The sequence below is a fragment of the Pongo abelii genome, chromosome 9, assembly GCF_028885655.2.
Source record: "Pongo abelii isolate AG06213 chromosome 9, NHGRI_mPonAbe1-v2.0_pri, whole genome shotgun sequence".
Lineage (NCBI taxonomy): Eukaryota > Metazoa > Chordata > Mammalia > Primates > Hominidae > Pongo > Pongo abelii.
Window position 1 is genome coordinate 117,626,007 of NC_071994.2, and position 17,309 is coordinate 117,643,315.

Consider the following 17,309-nt stretch of genomic DNA (forward strand, 5'->3'; position numbering starts at 1 on the left):
CTACTGGGCTGCATTCCTAGGAGGTTAGGCATTCTAAGTGTCAGGAAGAGATAGGAGGTCAGCATAAGATACAGGTCACAAAGACCTTGCTGACAAAACAGGGTGCTGTAAAGAAGCTGGCCAAATCCCACTAAAACCAAGATGACAAAGTGACCTCTAGTCATTCTCACTACTCATTATACACTAATTATAATACATTAGCATGCTAAACGACACTCCCACCAGCGCCATGACAGTTCACGGATGCCATGGTAACCTTAGGAAGTTACCCTATAAGATCTAAAAGCGGAGGAACCCTCAGTTCCGGGAATTGCCCACCCCTTTCCCGGAGAACTTAGGAATAATCCACCCCTTGTTTAGCATATAATCAAGAAATAAGTGTAAATATACTCAGTCACCCATGCCCCTGCTTTGCCTATGGAGTAGGCATTCTTTTATTTCTTTACTTTTAATAAACTTGCTTTCACTTTATGGACTTGCCCTGAATTCTTTCTTGCAGGAGGTCCAAGAACCCACTCTTTGGGTCTGGATCTGGACCCCTTTCCCATAAGAAAATGAAGGAAGGTAACTAACTTTGACTGAACACCTAATACGTGCTAAATGATTTCTCAGACAAGATCTTATTTAAATATTTCTAAACGATTTGATGATAATGGCCTTCTGGCCCCCAAAAGCACACTGCCTCTTGGTCCCAAATAAATGAGGAAAATATCCAGTTTGTGTAATAGAGGGGCAGGTAAGTAAAAAAAGAAAAAGAAATGCAAAGAAGGAAAGAGATACATGAAAAAAAATGTCATACATAGATAATCAGATCTTTTCCAACCAACCAAAGTAAGAGTTCTTTTTAACTGCGCGGTTACAACTAACCAAAACTCAGGAAATAACTCCTGGAAGCAAACAAACTTAGCAGTGAAAAACAAGCGCGTCCAGTAACACCCGAAAAACACGTGGCGGGGGTGGGGCATCCGGTCGCAACCGCAGGTGAGACTCTAAGTCCCATCATTCCCTTCGGCAGCCAAGCCGGGTTGTTGAGGGCGAGCCGGCGCACCGCACGCTGGGACGTGTGGTTTCAGCTCGTGCGCCTCCCCGCGGGTTTGCGACGTTTAGCGACTATTGCGCCTGCGCCAGCGCCGGCTGCGAGACTGGGGCCGTGGCTGCTGGTCCCGGGTGATGCTAGGCGGCTCCCTGGGCTCCAGGCTGTTGCGGGGTGTAGGTGGGAGTCGCGGACGGTTCGGGGCGCGAGGTGTCCGTGAAGGTGGCGCAGCCATGGCGGCAGGGGAGAGCATGGCTCAGCGGATGGTCTGGGTGGACCTGGAGGTGAGTGAGGTCGGGGAGGCGAGTCAGGTTTCGCGCGTGGAACTGAGGAGCCGAGCCTGTCCTGGGAGAGCGGCGGGGATCTGGGTCTCAGGTGTGGCAGGTGAGCGCGGCCGGCCAGGGGCGGCGCAGGGCAAGTCTGGAGGCAGGAGTCCTGCGGGTGTTGGGCGCCGTGCTGCGCTGTAGGGCTGCTTTCCACAAGGGAGGAGTCTTCCGTGTGGCTTCCTCTCCTCCCTACCCCTCCGCCCAGATGTGGACTTTTCCTAACGCTCTGGCGTCTCTGGGCTTGGGTCACTGGAGTGGGGGCGGGGGCAGCGGCTCTGTTCCCAGCCTCCCCCAACTAAATCCTTAAAGGACCCTAGGTTGTTAGAGCCAGACGGGACTCCGGAGATGACTCAGCCTTACCCCTCATTCCATAAGTGAGAACATTGAGGCCCACAGAAGGGATTCAACTCATTCAAGGTCGTGCTGTTAGTGAGAGTCTGAGTTGGGACCAAAACCCAGTTCCTATCCCTTCAGGCTTTCCATGCCCGAAACAAGGGCTCCTCCCTCCGTTGAGCCTCAGTTTATATAAAGTGAGGATAATAACAGTAGTTTTTCCATTAGATTGTGAAGATCAAGTAGTGTAATTAATGTGAAAACTTTGTAAACTCTGCAGAGACGTGGTGGTGGTAGTTATCCAACTCTTCCAAAATTGAGTGATGTCAGCACTCAGTTTTACTTACTTTGCATCTGTCCCAGAGTAGAATCTCAGTGCTTGACAAATAGCAGGCCCTTGGTAAATGTTTGTTGAATAAACGAGGACTCGTGTTTAGTACCTTCAGTAGTTGCCCGAGGAGCATTCTTCTCTTCTGTTTCGGCTATGGATTACAAGCTGACTATGTTTGACGGAATTCCTGTGAAATAAACTTGGGTAAAAGAGGCCAGAATGATGGCTTTGTGTGTGTTATATATTTATTTTTAATTGCAGATGACAGGATTGGACATTGAGAAGGACCAGATTATTGAGATGGCCTGTCTGATAACTGACTCTGATCTCAACATTTTGGCTGAAGTACGTGATGCCATGTAATACAGTCATACTTTTTAAAGGGCACTGGAAATATAACCATCATTTTTTCCAGCTTCTTTATTTAAAAAATAAGAAAGTTGAGGTCTATATGGGTTAAGGTAATGTGCTAGGTAATGGTAGGGGTGCTACTAGAACCAAAGTAATCCATCTCACAGCCTAGTGAAAATTAAAAATTAAACATTATTTTTTAATTAACCATGCCAGAAATTTACAGAAACATAAATTCTGTCGTTTACTGAGAGCTTACTGTATGCCAGGTACAGTTTCTGTGTGCTTTACATGTCTTTGTTCTTAGTTCTCACAGCAACTATAAGTTATTTATTGTTATAATGCTCATTTGATGGATGAGGACACTTGAGCATAGAGATGTTGGGTAATTTGTCTGAGGCCCCAGTGGCTATTTATCGGGGGAGCCAATAGTTTAACTCAGGCTGTCTCAGTAAGGTGCTCCTAACGAGTAGGACAGCCAGCTCTCCTCCCATCAGATTTGGTGACTCGTGCCAATGTTTGCGTCTTTATATCATAACCTTGACATTAACTTGACTCCATATTTACAATTCTGCCTTTTCAACTAGGACGTGATTCTTCTAGATCAGTATTAAGATTTTAGAATTTCTGTTAATGCACACCCATAAAGTGTTCTCTCGTTGACAGATTGGGCATGATTAAGGTTTCTGCATGCTACTTCCAACAGAAACATTTAGCAAAACAAAACACACCTGCTGCATTTCAGCCACTCATGAAGCATTTAATAAGGATGTGACACCATCTGGTAGGGGGTGAAATCCCTGACCCTGAATAATTCTGTTTTATACTGTCAGCAGTATTCAGAGCCAGAAACTCCAGAATAGGAACAAAGTAGGGATGTTTGTGGAAAAGAGAGTCTTGTTAAAATAAGTTCCTAGAGGGTAGCATTGATATGTTACTGGCACTGGATAAATTTCGTAAATCTGCAGTTAACACTTGTTTGTTTTGCTGTGTAGGTAAAAGAGGTGAGGATGTATTTCTAGATGAATGACTGCGTTTGTGGAGTACCAGGCTTATCCTCCCCACATATCAGCTGTAGGAGAATCATGAGACTTTGTATTTCTCATCATAACAACTTTTTTTAACTTTGTATAAATAAAGCCCTGAGTTTTAGATTTGGTTGTTTTTTTCTGTTACTTGGGATTTACTGGAGATGAACAGTGAAGAGAAGTGTCTTTATTTTACCAGCCTAACTTACCCTTGGCCGAAGAAGAGTGTTTCCTTTAGACTGTTGATATAATGTGAAATACTGACAGTTTAATGGACCGGTAGGTTGATATGTACCCTAGAGGAAATTTGGGTATGTATTCACACAGCTGCAGATGAATGCAGCATTTGTAAATGGACTAAGTCAGATGAGGATAAAGATGTTAAAAAAAAAAAAAAAGGCTTAGGGGCTATCAGTTCTGCAGTATGTTTTATTCTTTTATAAGAGTCTGAGAAAAATATTTTATGCTGGTAGAAGAGCAGGCATCCTACTCTGAAAATTTTTCTGTAGATGTGGTCCCTTGGCTTGCTAAATTGGGATCTAGAATGGGTATCTAGCATTAGATCTGTAGTAGTTTGATTTTTCCATCATTGTTAGTATTTTTTTAATAGTATGAGTTTTTTTTTTCATTTTCATAGGTTTGGGTTTTCTTTTTCCTTCGTGACTATCATAAAACATCTGTTATCCGAGCAAAATTTTTTGTTTCTTCGCAGAGATTGCCAACACCAGTTTTCTTGTTTGGCTAAACCTCCTTTTTAGTAGTAGGATGTCAGGTGTGTTTTAATTAAATTCTAGCCATTTCTTTCAGTGATTGCGAACTGTTTTTACCACCTTAGTAGTAATAATACCTTGGATTTATAGAATACTTTTCTACCAGAGAGTTCAAAGAGCTCATATCTATAATTTCTTTTATCCTGTTAACATTTCTGTGAGGGACGGGGTACAGTTTATTATTATCACTATCTTACAGAGGGAGAAGCTAAGGTGACTTGCTTTAATGCCGTAGCTACTGTTAACTGCCAGGACTTATCTAAGAGACTCACACTTGGATGTTCTATGAAATGGAGCTGAGAATTTGAGGGCTACTTTGTTTCGGATATCAACAATTACCTCTTTAAATTTTTTTTTAAATATAAAAATACTGTTAAACAGTATAACTATCCAAAGTATGTGTGTAGTAAACTATTGGATTTTTGTCCTGTTCTATTGCTCCTTCTTACTCCAAATTTATGTATTGTCTTGATATTTTGTATGCTTATATAAATGCGTGTTTTTTTTTTTTAAAACAAGTGTAAATGAAATCATACCTATACATATATGGTTTTGCAATTGTTTTTTTCACCTGCAATATAGATACTTTTTTTTTTTTTTAAGAGATAGGGTCTCACTCTGTCACCCAGGCTGGAGTGCAGTGGCATGTAGCTCAATGTAACCTCGAACTCCTTCCTGGGTTCAAGTGATCTTCCTGCCTCAGCCTCCTGAGAAGCTAGGACTGTAGGGGTGTGCCACCAAGCCCGCCTATTTTTTTTTTTTTTTTTTTTTTTTAATTTTGTAGAAATGAGGTCTTGCTATGTTGCCTGGACTGGTCTTGAACTACTGGCCTCAAGTGATCCTCCCACGTCGGCCTCCCAGAGTGCTGGGATTACCATGCTTGGCCTAGACACTTTTCAAAATGAACTCATAATCAAGGGTTGACAGACATTTCTGGAAAGGGCAAATTATTAAATTGTTTAGGCTTTGAGTGCAGTCATATGTTCTCGTCATATTTTTTTTTTAACAATCTTTTACAAATGTAAAAATCATTCTTAGCTTTCTAGCTATTAAAGAATAGCTGAAGTGTGGGACCATAGTTTGCTGACCCTTGATAGATGTCTGTGTCGTCTATTTGTAGGATTTGAGTTTTCAGTGGGGTGTGTGTGTGTGTTCGTGTGTTCTATTTTGCCTTAATGAACAGTGCTGGAATGAAGGAGGAACACTTTTAAAGTATCCTTATCTCTTACTTTCTCTGATGTGTATATTTAGTCCTTAAAACAGCTTAAGCTTTCCCTCTGAAAGTAAGGTTATTCCTGTTGGTTCTTGGTGACTGATGGCGTTTCCCATCCACAGGGTCCTAACCTGATTATAAAACAACCAGATGAGTTGCTGGACAGCATGTCAGATTGGTGTAAGGAGCATCACGGGAAGGTAACATTATCAAATAACAGGATTGCTGCTTTGGGGATCAGTAACAAGCTTTTTGCTCCCACACCTGAATCCGATACCATTGTTGGATGGTATTTTAAAAAGGCTTAGAGAAGATCGCATGGCAAGCCTGGGAAACTGCTTGCTTGTTTACTTTTCATCTTTGGGACCTCTCGAGATCATCTTCTCCTGAATGTCCTCTTTTTTTTCTCTCCTACATTCAGTCTGTCGCGAACGCATTGTGGATTGTCAAGTATTACTCAAGTCAGTCTTTTGGATAAGGTTAGACATCAACTTTCAGAGAAGGGGGATTGCTGCTCTCCTGTTATAGTTGTTTCTTCCCAGAGGTTAATATCCTTGGACTTTGAACACCATCTTTTTTGACTGTGGACATGCTATTAACAGTCAGGATCATAACTAAGTTGGCTTGGATTCTTTAAGAAAAAAAATGGTGCAAAGATGGCAGTTGCAATTTGAACTTGAGCTCTAAAAATGGTCTATTTGTGGTTATATTTGCCCATTTTAAAAGTGAAATTTCATTTCTGGATGCCTTTGAAAACTGACTTCACATGTGTTTTTGGTGGGGGGCTGGGGATTCTCTCTTGCAGTCTGGCCTTACCAAGGCAGTGAAGGAGAGTACAATTACATTGCAGCAGGCAGAGTATGAATTTCTGTCCTTTGTACGACAGCAGACTCCTCCAGGGCTCTGTCCACTTGCAGGTAAAATCCAATCCTATGTGTATCTTATAGTCTTCCATATGTAGTGGTTCAAGAGACTGCAGTTCCAGAAAGACCAGCCGAGCCCATCCATGTCTTCCACTTAACCCTGCTTTGGGTTACACATCTTAACTTTTCTGTTCAAGTTTCTCTGTGTAGTTTACAGCATGAGTATTGGGAAAATGCCCTGAAACCTGACATGAGATCTGGGAGACACAAACTTACTCAATAAAGATTTCCCCCATATTTTTATGATGGAAAAATTTCACATGCACAGAGGAGTGGATTTAGTAATTGTTAACCTTGTGTCATGTTTGTTTTACGTATTTTTTGTTGGACATTTTAAAGGAAATTGCACGCATCAGGACACTTCATTCCTAAACACTTCATCAAACATCTCCTAAGAATAAAGACATTTTCTTATGTAATACAATGTCATTGCATTGAAGATAATTAAACATTATTCAGTATCATATGATATCTAGTCCACATTAGATGTTCCCCAAAATATTTGTTTTTGAACCAGGATTCAGTCAAGGCTCGTGCATTTCATTTAGTTATATTTCTTTAGTCTCTTAATGTAAAACTTTCCACCTATTATTTTTCCCCTGTGACATTGACTTTCTAAAGAGACCAGACCTGTTCTACCAGGATTTTTAAAAGGGCGACATTGCCAGAGGGAAGTTAATGTTTCTCTGAAGGTATATGTGCCTTTGTATACGTAAGTCGATGTGGTTAGCTAATACTGTTCTTAAACATTTATAAAAATAAGTTTTGGCATTAAGTACTAGAGCGTATATTGTGTAAATGTTTCCGCCAGCCAATGTGGCTGATATTTACTTTAAAGGTCTCATTTAAAATTTAGTGTTTTTAGTATAAGTTACTTTTTGGAAACATAAATATGCATATGATTTGTTTAAAAATTTGGATTGTAAATAAAAGTTTATCTACATATGTGATTCAGTTAAATTTTTAGTGTTAGTGGTGTGAATTTTGTGACACTGGGAGAAAGTTTGCATATCTGGTGTGACCTTAAAAAGTAACAAATAGATTTGTGCATTGCATCAAGCATGTGGAATGATAGATTTGTCCTTCCGTTCATGAGAGGTCATTTACAAATTTATAATGAGCCAAACTGACTAAGTACTTGGAAATCTGTACTTGTAAGCTAATCACATTTACCCAAACCTGATTTAGAAATATAGAGGTGCTTTTAGGAATTGTTTGAATTTTAAAAAATCATCTCCATTTCAAATACATTTTATGAATTTTGATATCCTGTTGTATACTACTAGAAATATAGAGATGCAGTATGCTTCATGTCTTTCTAGGAAATTCAGTTCATGAAGATAAGAAGTTTCTTGACAAATACATGCCCCAGTTCATGAAACATCTTCATTATAGAATAATTGATGTGAGCACTGTTAAAGAACTGTGCAGGTAAGGGCTATATTTAGGATCCATTAAATTACCTCATTTAGCATGTTTTAATTGAGAATTTGTGGAAAGTAACTGGATAGAGCTGTAGAACTAAGGCTGCCAAGTGGGTTCATATCTTCCTCATCCCATTCTTGCTTGTATAGGACCTTAACTTATCCTGGACTGGTGAGAATTGGGAGAAACAATGTCAGACCTGTTCCCAGTAAATAAGCCAATGCCTGGCACAAAATAAATGCTCAATACATTTTCTGGATTGATTAGTATTATATGGAAGTCTTCTGACTGGGAACATATAGATGAAAAGCTCTTAAGTACTTTAGAAAGTAGTGGATCGACATATGTGTAAAAAACACACCCTAAAAATATACTCTATGATGACTCCTATAGTGAAAATGTGCATATGGACTACTGAGGTCACAAGGGAAGCAGCATCTAACTGTGCTGGAGCAAGAGGAATGGGGAGTCAGAGAAACCTTTACGTAGCAAGGAAATAGCTTTGAAATTGAGATGTGAAGAAGAGTGGAAGTCTTCCAGGCATTTTATTGAGGAGGGAGCATTCAGAGAGAGCAGACAGAAGTATAAGAATGTGAGGGAGCAGGAAGCTAAGGCGAAATGTATTGAATGAATCCCAAACCATTCATTAATGCTGGAGTGCAAAGCATGAGGTTGGAGAAGGTGGGAGGTGGTTCTAGGGCCTCAAGGGCTTGCACACCATGCCAGTGAAGTTCACTATAATCTTGCAAGGAATGGGGTTCCTTTGAGAAAGTGTAAATGGGGTTCCTTTGAGAAAGTGTAGGTAGAAGAGTGAGTGATACGATCGTTCTGATTCGAAGGTGGTAGAGAGATAGAAAGGAGCCTTTTCTGCCATCTTGGAGAGAAGAATGAACTGGAGAAAGGGCAGGGCATGGAAATGAAGGGCTTGTATGATAAAAATGTGAGAGGGTCAGTTGACAGACACTCAGTGTTTGAATGAGGTGGTGTGAAAAGGAAGAGGTATAATGTGATTCTGATGTTTCTAGTTTGAGCAGCTTTGGTGGATGATGGCAGTGTTCAAATAAAAAGGAGAAGAGGAAGAGTAGATATGGTGGATGGGGCAGGGGAGGTGCTGAGGATGGTGGGTGTGTTTTGATATATGTTGAATTAGAAGTGTCTGGTAGATTTTTAGATGGAGATATCTAGTGGGCAGTTGCATATCCATGACAGAAACTCTAGGGAGGGCTGGGCTGGATTTCCAGATTTAGCAGTCTTACGCACTGATGAGCTTGCTCATAGAAAATATATAGAAGAAAGAGAGGAGAGGGTGGAAGATAGAGGCTCCGGCAAAGAAGCAACTTGAGAATCATGACTCAAATGCCATTTTCAATGTTAATGGATTACTTGAAGGAGGTAATTGTTCAGTGTATTTGAGACAGCTTCCTTTGAGAGTTCCATTTCTGCTGTGTATAGACGCTGGTATCCAGAAGAATATGAATTTGCACCAAAGAAGGCTGCTTCTCATAGGTAAGTTTGAGTTCTACCAAGCGTTTTCCAGTCTAACACACATTTAACTCCCAAATTCCTGACTGCTTGAAATAATGTCCCTTAACTCTTTTTTCTCGGCGAAAAGATAAAGTTCAACTAGCGTAAAGATAACATTCTTTTACTGTTAGGAATTCTGGTCAGGATTCCAGTGTTCCATTCTGAGAGGGATATCTAGCCTTTATTGCTGTTTTAAAACTCTTAGATAGCTTGGTTTATAGGTATGATGAAACAATCTGTAATCTTTCTAGTAATGAACCGTGTTAACTTTCTTCCCACAGAGGATATGGACTTGCAGCCTTTTGAAATTAGAACACTTTTTGTGTGCAATTGTATAATATAGTTCCCTACTTTGACAGTTGTTATAGTTCTTCTGATTGTTTCTCTTATGTCTGTAGCCTTAGGTACAAGCAGAGAAGGAATTTAAAGATCTTGTATGTTCATGTGTCCTGTACTGGTTCTTTTCTTTTTGATTTTGTAGTCTTTCAGGAGAAACATGAAACCTGATGGGAGGTTTAGCAGCTGGCTTCTAAGGGTAGCATTTATTAAACCATTTACTGAACCCCTACGATGTACCTTGTGCAGTTGTAGGCAAATAGAGAAAGACCAATCCCTAAAGAGTCTGGCATTCTTATGTTATTTTATTGAGTGTATGTAGACTGTATCACAGGCATACAGGCCTAGACTACCTTATCTGAAACAACTGGGGTATGTTTTGGATTTCAGAATTTTTCAGATTTTAGAAAGGTGATACTACATCTGTATTGTTTATTATCTTGTAGCATCCCTAACAAGGTTTGAGAAGCAGCCCATAATAAAACACATAGGTATTCTGCAGTGAAACATGTATATATTCACACCAAATGGCATAACTAATGACTGTCAATAGCCTCACATTAAGATTGCTCAGGTTTTGCTACATAATAGGTTATGTAAGTACTGTGGGTTTTCAGGTATGTTTTGGATTTCAGTTTTGTGGATAAGAGATTGTCTGCCTTTATTTAGCCAGAGGCTATAATTTTGGCAGCTTCAGCTCTGACATATATCCAAGTCCTGGGAAGAAAGCAGATGGTTGCCTTAGCCACACAAATAATTGTCATAAAACTCTTGCACTAAAATTTGTGCAGGGGATTCTCTAGAAGTGGCCCTTGGTCCATGATTCAGAGCTTATTGATTTACTTGCACACTGTTCTAATAATCTTGGTTACCTGATTTCTCAGACTACAACAGATGAGAAACAACATATTGGAAGAAAAGAAAGGCTCTTAAATGGAGGCAGGCTGCCACTGATTATAGCACAAATCAGCATGAGAGAGGAGGTAGATCCTCTGGTATTGTTAGGTACTGTTTGATAATTGATGTTTGTTATGATGACTGAGTCATGACTTATGTTCGAGTGTGTCAGTCTGTTTTGTTCAGGGACATCATCAAGTATTGGGCAGTGTTTCTCAAACTGTGTTCCATGAGCTGTTTATAAGTATTCCACAAATGTGGTCGATTAAGTTTTGGAAATGCTAAAATTTATTAATTTTAGAAAATTAATAAATATATTAGAAACATAGGACAACTTCCTTTTGGGAATTCATAATACACATTAGTATATTAAATGCTTTGCAACTTTTTACTTCAGTAAAAAGTTTAATCTAGTTTTTCCTAAACTTATTTGACCATGGAATTATTTTTTCTCCCTGTGGAACATGTCACCATCTTATGGAACAATTTGGGAAACTTTAATCTTTTGTATTTTACAAATTTTTTTGTCAAAAGTTTTTAAAAAACAAAGCATTTAAAGAAAATTGCTTTTCTGAAATGTTCTACTTTTGATGATGCTAGACAGTGACATTTACAGTAGCACCCATTGTTCTTAAGTCGTTTTTTAAAAGTTGCACTTTTAAAATGATTTTCATCTCCTAGTTTTGAACAGTTCATTCATTGTGGTATGTTTGCTTATAGGGCACTTGATGACATTAGTGAAAGCATCAAAGAGCTTCAGTTTTACCGAAATAATATCTTCAAGAAAAAAATAGATGAAAAGAAGAGGAAAATTATAGAAAATGGGGAAAATGAGAAGACCGTGAGTTGATGCCAGTTATCATGCTGCCACTACATAGTTATCTGGAGGCAACTTCTGGTGGTTTTTTTTTTCCTCACGCTGATGGCTTGGCAGAGCACCTTCGGTTAACTTGCATCTCCAGATTGATTACTCAAGCAGACAGCACACGAAATACTATTTTTCTCCTAATATGCTGTTTCCATTATGACACAGCAGCTCCTTTGTAAGTACCAGGTCATGTCCATCCCTTGGTACATATATGCATTTGCTTTTAAACCATTTCTTTTGTTTAAATAAATAAATAAGTAAATAAAGCTAGTTCTATTGAAATGCAAACCTTTTTGTACCATCTATTCTTTAGTAGTTTAATCATTGGGAAAAGATGGCTTTTTCTTTTTTAAGTGGTATGGCTGATGTTTAAACTCTTGTAATGCAATTAGGAATGGGTTAATAAGTTCATGTCAAACAGGAAGTGAATATGTTTTGCTTTAGAATAACGGCGGATAAGTTTAAAGAAGCAGATTTGGGCTCGTTGTTAGAGTTATTGAATTAACAGCACTGGACTAGGCTACTCTGCTACATTCAGGAACTTCAATTCAGACGGATTCTGTAACTAAGGTTTATTGCAAGTAATAACTAGGGCTTATTTACATGCACAGCAGTGACTGCTTGGTTTACAGAATGTAAATAGCTTGCTGCCCTAGTTCTAATGGTCAGTAAGTAGCTGAGAAAGGATTTCAATTCGAACATACTAATTCCTAAGTTTACATATTCTAGACCACAGTACTAAGGTGATTTCCTAGCCAGAGTGTGCAGTAGAATCATCTGTAGAACACGTCTCATTGCTTTGTGCACCTCATTCTGACAAATTCCTCTTGAAGACAAATCAGAATTGGGAAAGGTCCACAGGTTACTTTCCTTTCCTTGAGAACCACTAGGTGAGAAGACTTCTGTGGTGATGTCAGATTACATTTCTATTCTATTACAGATATGAACATAGTAGCGTGATCCTGATGTGTGATAGTTACAGAGAGATCACTAGCTAGTAGATCAGAATAACCCCATAATATTTTCATTTGAGTAACATTTTAACATGTGCTAAGTTGTGTTACCTATACTACAGCTGTATCAGTGGAGAGAGGGATTGTAGTGTAACTTTTTCCAAATGAGTGAATTAAGACTGAAATTCATGAGTCTACTAAGAATGAATTTATGAAAACATAAGTCTGCTGATCTTTCTGAGCACTTCTTTCTGGAGTGGCATGGGTTTTAGCTCATGCACCAACTTCAGTGGCTTAGAAGGCAGGAGTGGGTAGTACGGTTGACCCTTGGACAACACAGGTTTGAATTGCAGAGGTCTACTTACATGCAGATTTTCTTCTGCTTCTGCCACTCCTGGGACAGCAAGACCAACCCCTCCCCTTTCTCCTTCTCAGTCCACTAATATAAAGATCATGAGGATGAAAACCTTTATGATGATCCACTTCCACTTAATGAATAGTAAATTTATTTTCTCTTCATTAAGATTTTCTTAACATATTCTTTTCTGAGAGCTTACTTTATTGTAAGAATATAACATATATATTGTTCCTGATGTTTGTATAAAAAATATCTATTACATATAACATACAAAATCTATGTTAATTGACTTTATATTATCAGTAAGGCTTCTGGTCAGTAGTAGGCTATTAGTAGTTAAGTTTTGCGGGAGTCAAAAATTATACACAGATTTTTGGCTGCACAAGGGTTTGGCACCCTTAACCCCCATGTTGTTCAAGGGTCAACTGTAGTTAAGAACAGGGCTGTTGAATCAAACTCTTAATTCAAGTTCAGGCTCCTGACATACTGAGTGACTTTGGCAAGTTGCTTTTCTAAGTCTCAGTTTCAATATCTGTAAAATGAGGTTAATAACGTTACTTAATGAATTGTTGTTAGAATTAATTTAAATGCTATTCATACAGTTCTGAGCTCAGTACAGTGAGCATCTTGTAATGATAGCTAATGAATATTGATAATAAAGGGTACTATGATTAGTTATGAGGCTGGAGGCATTATCTTAAATCAGCGTTCACTTAATACCTATGACTGCCTACATTGTGCTGAGGACTGTAGTAAACTTCACTAATAGTGTGACCTTGACTTGGTTTAGTGTTTCCAACTAAATTTGGCAAAAGGGTCTTTGCCCTTACTTGGCTTTCAGGAATGTTAAATTCTAATGTGATGATAGATAAGAAAACACGGGGCTTAAGAAAGGTTTGTAGGAACCAGATACTGCTATTAATGCCTCAGGGTTTCTTCCACACAACTGGCTGGTTTATTCACCAGTTTAACTGTTCAAGCCAGTTTAAAAATTTTTAACTCCTGGTGTTACTGCTTTAATGCTGTCTTCTGTATCTTAATTGTGTAGCTAATTCTATTGTCCTTTAATGGAGCTTGTGTTGAATTTTAATAAAATAACTGGCAGCCTGTGAGTTAAGCAAAACCAGTCTAGTGCAGGTATATATGAAGACATGCTGGTTCAGTGATTAGTTCATTATTTTTAAGTTAAGTTTAAATTTGTAGTGCTGGTATTTAGGATTTCACAGGGGATTCCTGAAGCTATGAAGTAATTTCTGTGAAATGAACTGCAGTGCAAATTGGTTTAAATAGAACTACAGCTTGAAAAATGATCAGTATATTTGCTTAGTAGAGCTTGCCATTCTAGTGCTCTTAGGGGGTCTTCTCATTTGGTGGTTCGTTCTGTGCAGTAATTGTCCTGCAAGCTATGTTCTTAGGATCGTCCAGGTATATTTCCCTCCTATTAAACTCAAGGTGAATGAATCAGTACAGATACATTTTGACTTACAGTGGGGTTACATCCCAACAAACCCATTGTAAGTTGAACCTATTAAGTAAAAAATGCATTTAATAAATTTAGCCTACCAAACATATTAGTCTAGCCTACCTTGAATATGCTCAGATCTGGGCAAAATAATCTTAACAGAAAGCCTATTTTATAATAAAGTGTTGAATATATCATGTAACTTAATACTGTAGAGAAGGTGAAAAGCAGAACGGTTGTATGGGTAGTCGAAGTACGATTGAAATCGTATGAGCAGACTCTAGTGCTCTCGCCAAGACACTGAACAGCAGTGCTGCCTCCTGCACCCAGAGTGTTTGCTATTACCTGACCTAGAACATCTGGAGCCCATAGATCCTAAAGAGCAGCTTTTTGAGGAATGCCGGGCTGTCCTGGATACTTAACCTCCCTGGTTCCAGAGAGATTTTGTGGATCTGGGGACAGACTCCAGTAACTACCTACCTATTAGAGTCATGCAATGGAACAACTGCGTCCAAGCTCTTGGAAAGACAAAGACAGCTTTGTACAATGCCCTGTTGAAGCACCCAAGTGAGAAGAAAGGAAGCTTCTCATGCTAGAAGAAATCCTATTCTACCAGCCTGATATATTGTGCCTCCAAGAGGTAGAACAGTATTTTGAAACCTTCCAACCACTCCTCAGGAGGCTGGGCTATCAAGGTGCATTTTTTTTCCCCCAAGCCCTGGTCATCTTGTCTAGGTATAGAACACAACAGTGGACCAGACAGCTGTGCTTAATTTTTCCTCCAAAACCAAATCAAGCTAGTGAACAGTGCCAATATTAGGCTGATGGCCATGACATTGAAAACTAATCGGGTGGCCATTGCACAGTTCCTAGAGTGCAAGGAGTCAGACCAACAGTTCTGCATCGGTGTCACCCATGTAAAAGCACACACTGGCTGGGAGTGGTTTTCATCAGCTCAAGGCTGTGACCTTCTTCAGAACCTGCAAAATGTCACTGAAGGGCCAAGATTCCCCTTGTTGTTTGAGGGGACTTCAATGCAGAACCAACACAAGAGGCCTAGAAACACTTTGCTTCCTCCAGTCTCAACCTGAACAGTGCCTACAAGCCTCTAAGTGCTGGTGGGCAGTCAGAACCCCCATATACTACCAGGAAGATCTGGACCCCAGGGGAGGGCAGGCACACCCTGGATTACATCTGGTATTCTAAACATGCTCTAAATGTAAGGTCAGCTCTTGATCTGCTCACCAAAGAATAGATTGATCCAACTGGCTACCATCTTTCAGACCACCGGTGTCTGGGTGTGTGACTTCAGCTTTAATGAGGAATCTGATGGACTTGTATAAACACTTGTTTTTGTCTTTTTAATCACAAGAGTCTTAACCAGGGATGTTTCAGGAAACTGAAATAGGATAAGAAGTTGCCTAACGAAGGATAGAAACATGGGAAGTTTTTGTCATTTCATTTTTTATATTTCTAGCATGCCCTTGGGAAAGGATCCCATTAGTTCACAAATCTATAGCAAAAAGGTTTTTGCTTTTGCACTCCAGTTTTGGCTTGTATTGTTTTATTTTCCTTAGCATTACATTTTGATTGTTTAAGGGCATTGAATTGGCTTGTTTTAGCTGGGCACAGTGGCTCATGCTTGTAATTCCAGCACTGTGAGAGGCTGAGGCGGGAGGACTGCTTGAGGCCAGGAGTTTTAGACCAACCTGGGCAACATAGCAAGAGCTTGTCTCTGTTTCTTAAATACATAAATAATTAAGAAAAAATGGCTAATTTTGAAGCTTTTTCAGTTTGAGGATGCTATAAAAACTCAGAATTGCTTGAATTCTCCATAATTAATAAATATGTAGGAGCAGTTTCTCTAGACAACATGTCAAGGTGTTTATTTGTGAGTTAAAGAAATGTCAACAAGGCCAGGCGTGGTGGGTCACGCCTGTAATCCCAGCATTTTGAGAGGTCAAGGCAGAAGGATCACGAGGTCAAGAGATTGAGACCATCCTGGCCAACATGGTGAAACCCCATCTCTACTAAAAATACAAAAAATTAGCTGGACGTGGTGGTGCAGGCCTGTAGTCCCAGCTACTCGGGAGACTGATGCAGGAGAATCGCTTGAACCTGGGAGGTGGAGGTTGCAGTGAGCCAAGATTGAGCCACTGCACTCCAGCCTGGTGACAGAGCAAGACTCCATCTCAAAAAATAATAATAAAAAAAAAAGTCAACAAGATATGCATGGAGATATTTTAAAAACAACTTCACATAAAATTAACAAATTACAGCATTGTGAACTTTTTAGAACCATGCAAGACACAAATTATAGAGAAAGTAATTTATGGTAATTTTCTTAAAGCTTTAAAATGTTTTCATTTGGGCTTCAATAAAATGTGTACAAAAGAACTATTTAGCCTGGAGGGGGTTTTGTTTGTTATTTAGGTGTAAGTAAGTATCGGGTCTCCTTCATACATTATAAATAATCTTTGCTGTGCCTCCATGTTCCCCACTGTATTTCTGGAAGAGATTCCAATTAGTTTTCAATTATTTAAACACTGTTAGTATCTAAGCTTTTTCGCTGGAATAATATTGGTATACACTTGATGTCACTGAACATCATCATTATTGGAATGTGCTCCTCACAACAGGTTATTTACGAGCTGAATGTGGTAGTGGCTAAGAAAGTCAGTAGGACTACTTTTCAGTCATGGGAAACTTTCTGGAAAGCCCGTTAGTGGGCTGTCATTGATATTTCCTAAGATAGCCAGATACTGTGGTTCAAAACATCTACAAAAGAGAATGTAAAAAGTTAGAAAGGTAACGTCGAATTCTCTCCCATTGGTAATAAAAGTGGTGAAGATAACAGTTGAAGCCTCTTTCAAACAAAATAACCTATTGGTATTAAATTGATAAGTATTTTAACCCATGAGTCATAAATACTTAAAATTAATAAATGGTCTTTTAAAGCTAAAAAAAAAAACCAGAAAAGTTGTAAGTCAAACTTTTGTAAGTTGGGGACCATATATCCTTTCCTGATAGTCTAAAGTCAGTGTTCTTTGAGTGCTCTTAGCCATGGTACTGAGTATGTGGGCAAGAAAGATCTCCATTTTTTAGCAGTTTAGCCATAGGAGAGGAGAAGGAATCCTGAGACACCTGTGTTTTCTCATTTACAAAACAATATATCTCT

General features: G+C 39.2%; 1 protein-coding gene and 1 pseudogene across 1 annotated transcript; both read left to right on the plus strand.

Moving 5' to 3' along the window:
- Nucleotides 1-824: 824 nt before the first annotated feature.
- Nucleotides 825-11,646, plus strand: REXO2 (RNA exonuclease 2). Its single transcript, XM_002822506.4, has 7 exons — nucleotides 825-1,317; nucleotides 2,285-2,368; nucleotides 5,508-5,585; nucleotides 6,191-6,302; nucleotides 7,631-7,739; nucleotides 9,186-9,239; nucleotides 11,211-11,646. Exons 1-7 carry the CDS (start codon nucleotides 1,171-1,173, stop codon nucleotides 11,338-11,340), a joined length of 714 nt encoding a protein of 237 aa, XP_002822552.1. The 5' UTR covers nucleotides 825-1,170; the 3' UTR covers nucleotides 11,341-11,646.
- On the plus strand, nucleotides 11,515-16,368 carry LOC100452258 (nocturnin-like; annotated as a pseudogene).
- The last annotated feature ends 941 nt before the right edge of the window (nucleotides 16,369-17,309 follow it).

What these genes read in the sequence shown, in the direction of transcription:
- REXO2 (XM_002822506.4), top strand. Translation starts at nt 1,171, where the DNA reads ATGCTAGGCGGCTCCCTGGGCTCCAGGCTGTTGCGGGGTGTAGGTGGG. An exon ending in TGGTCTGGGTGGACCTGGAG is followed by an intron (nt 1,318 to 2,284) that starts GTGAGTGAGGTC and finishes TTTTAATTGCAG; the next exon opens with ATGACAGGATTGGACATTGA. An exon ending in GTAAGGAGCATCACGGGAAG is followed by an intron (nt 5,586 to 6,190) that starts GTAACATTATCA and finishes TCTCTCTTGCAG; the next exon opens with TCTGGCCTTACCAAGGCAGT.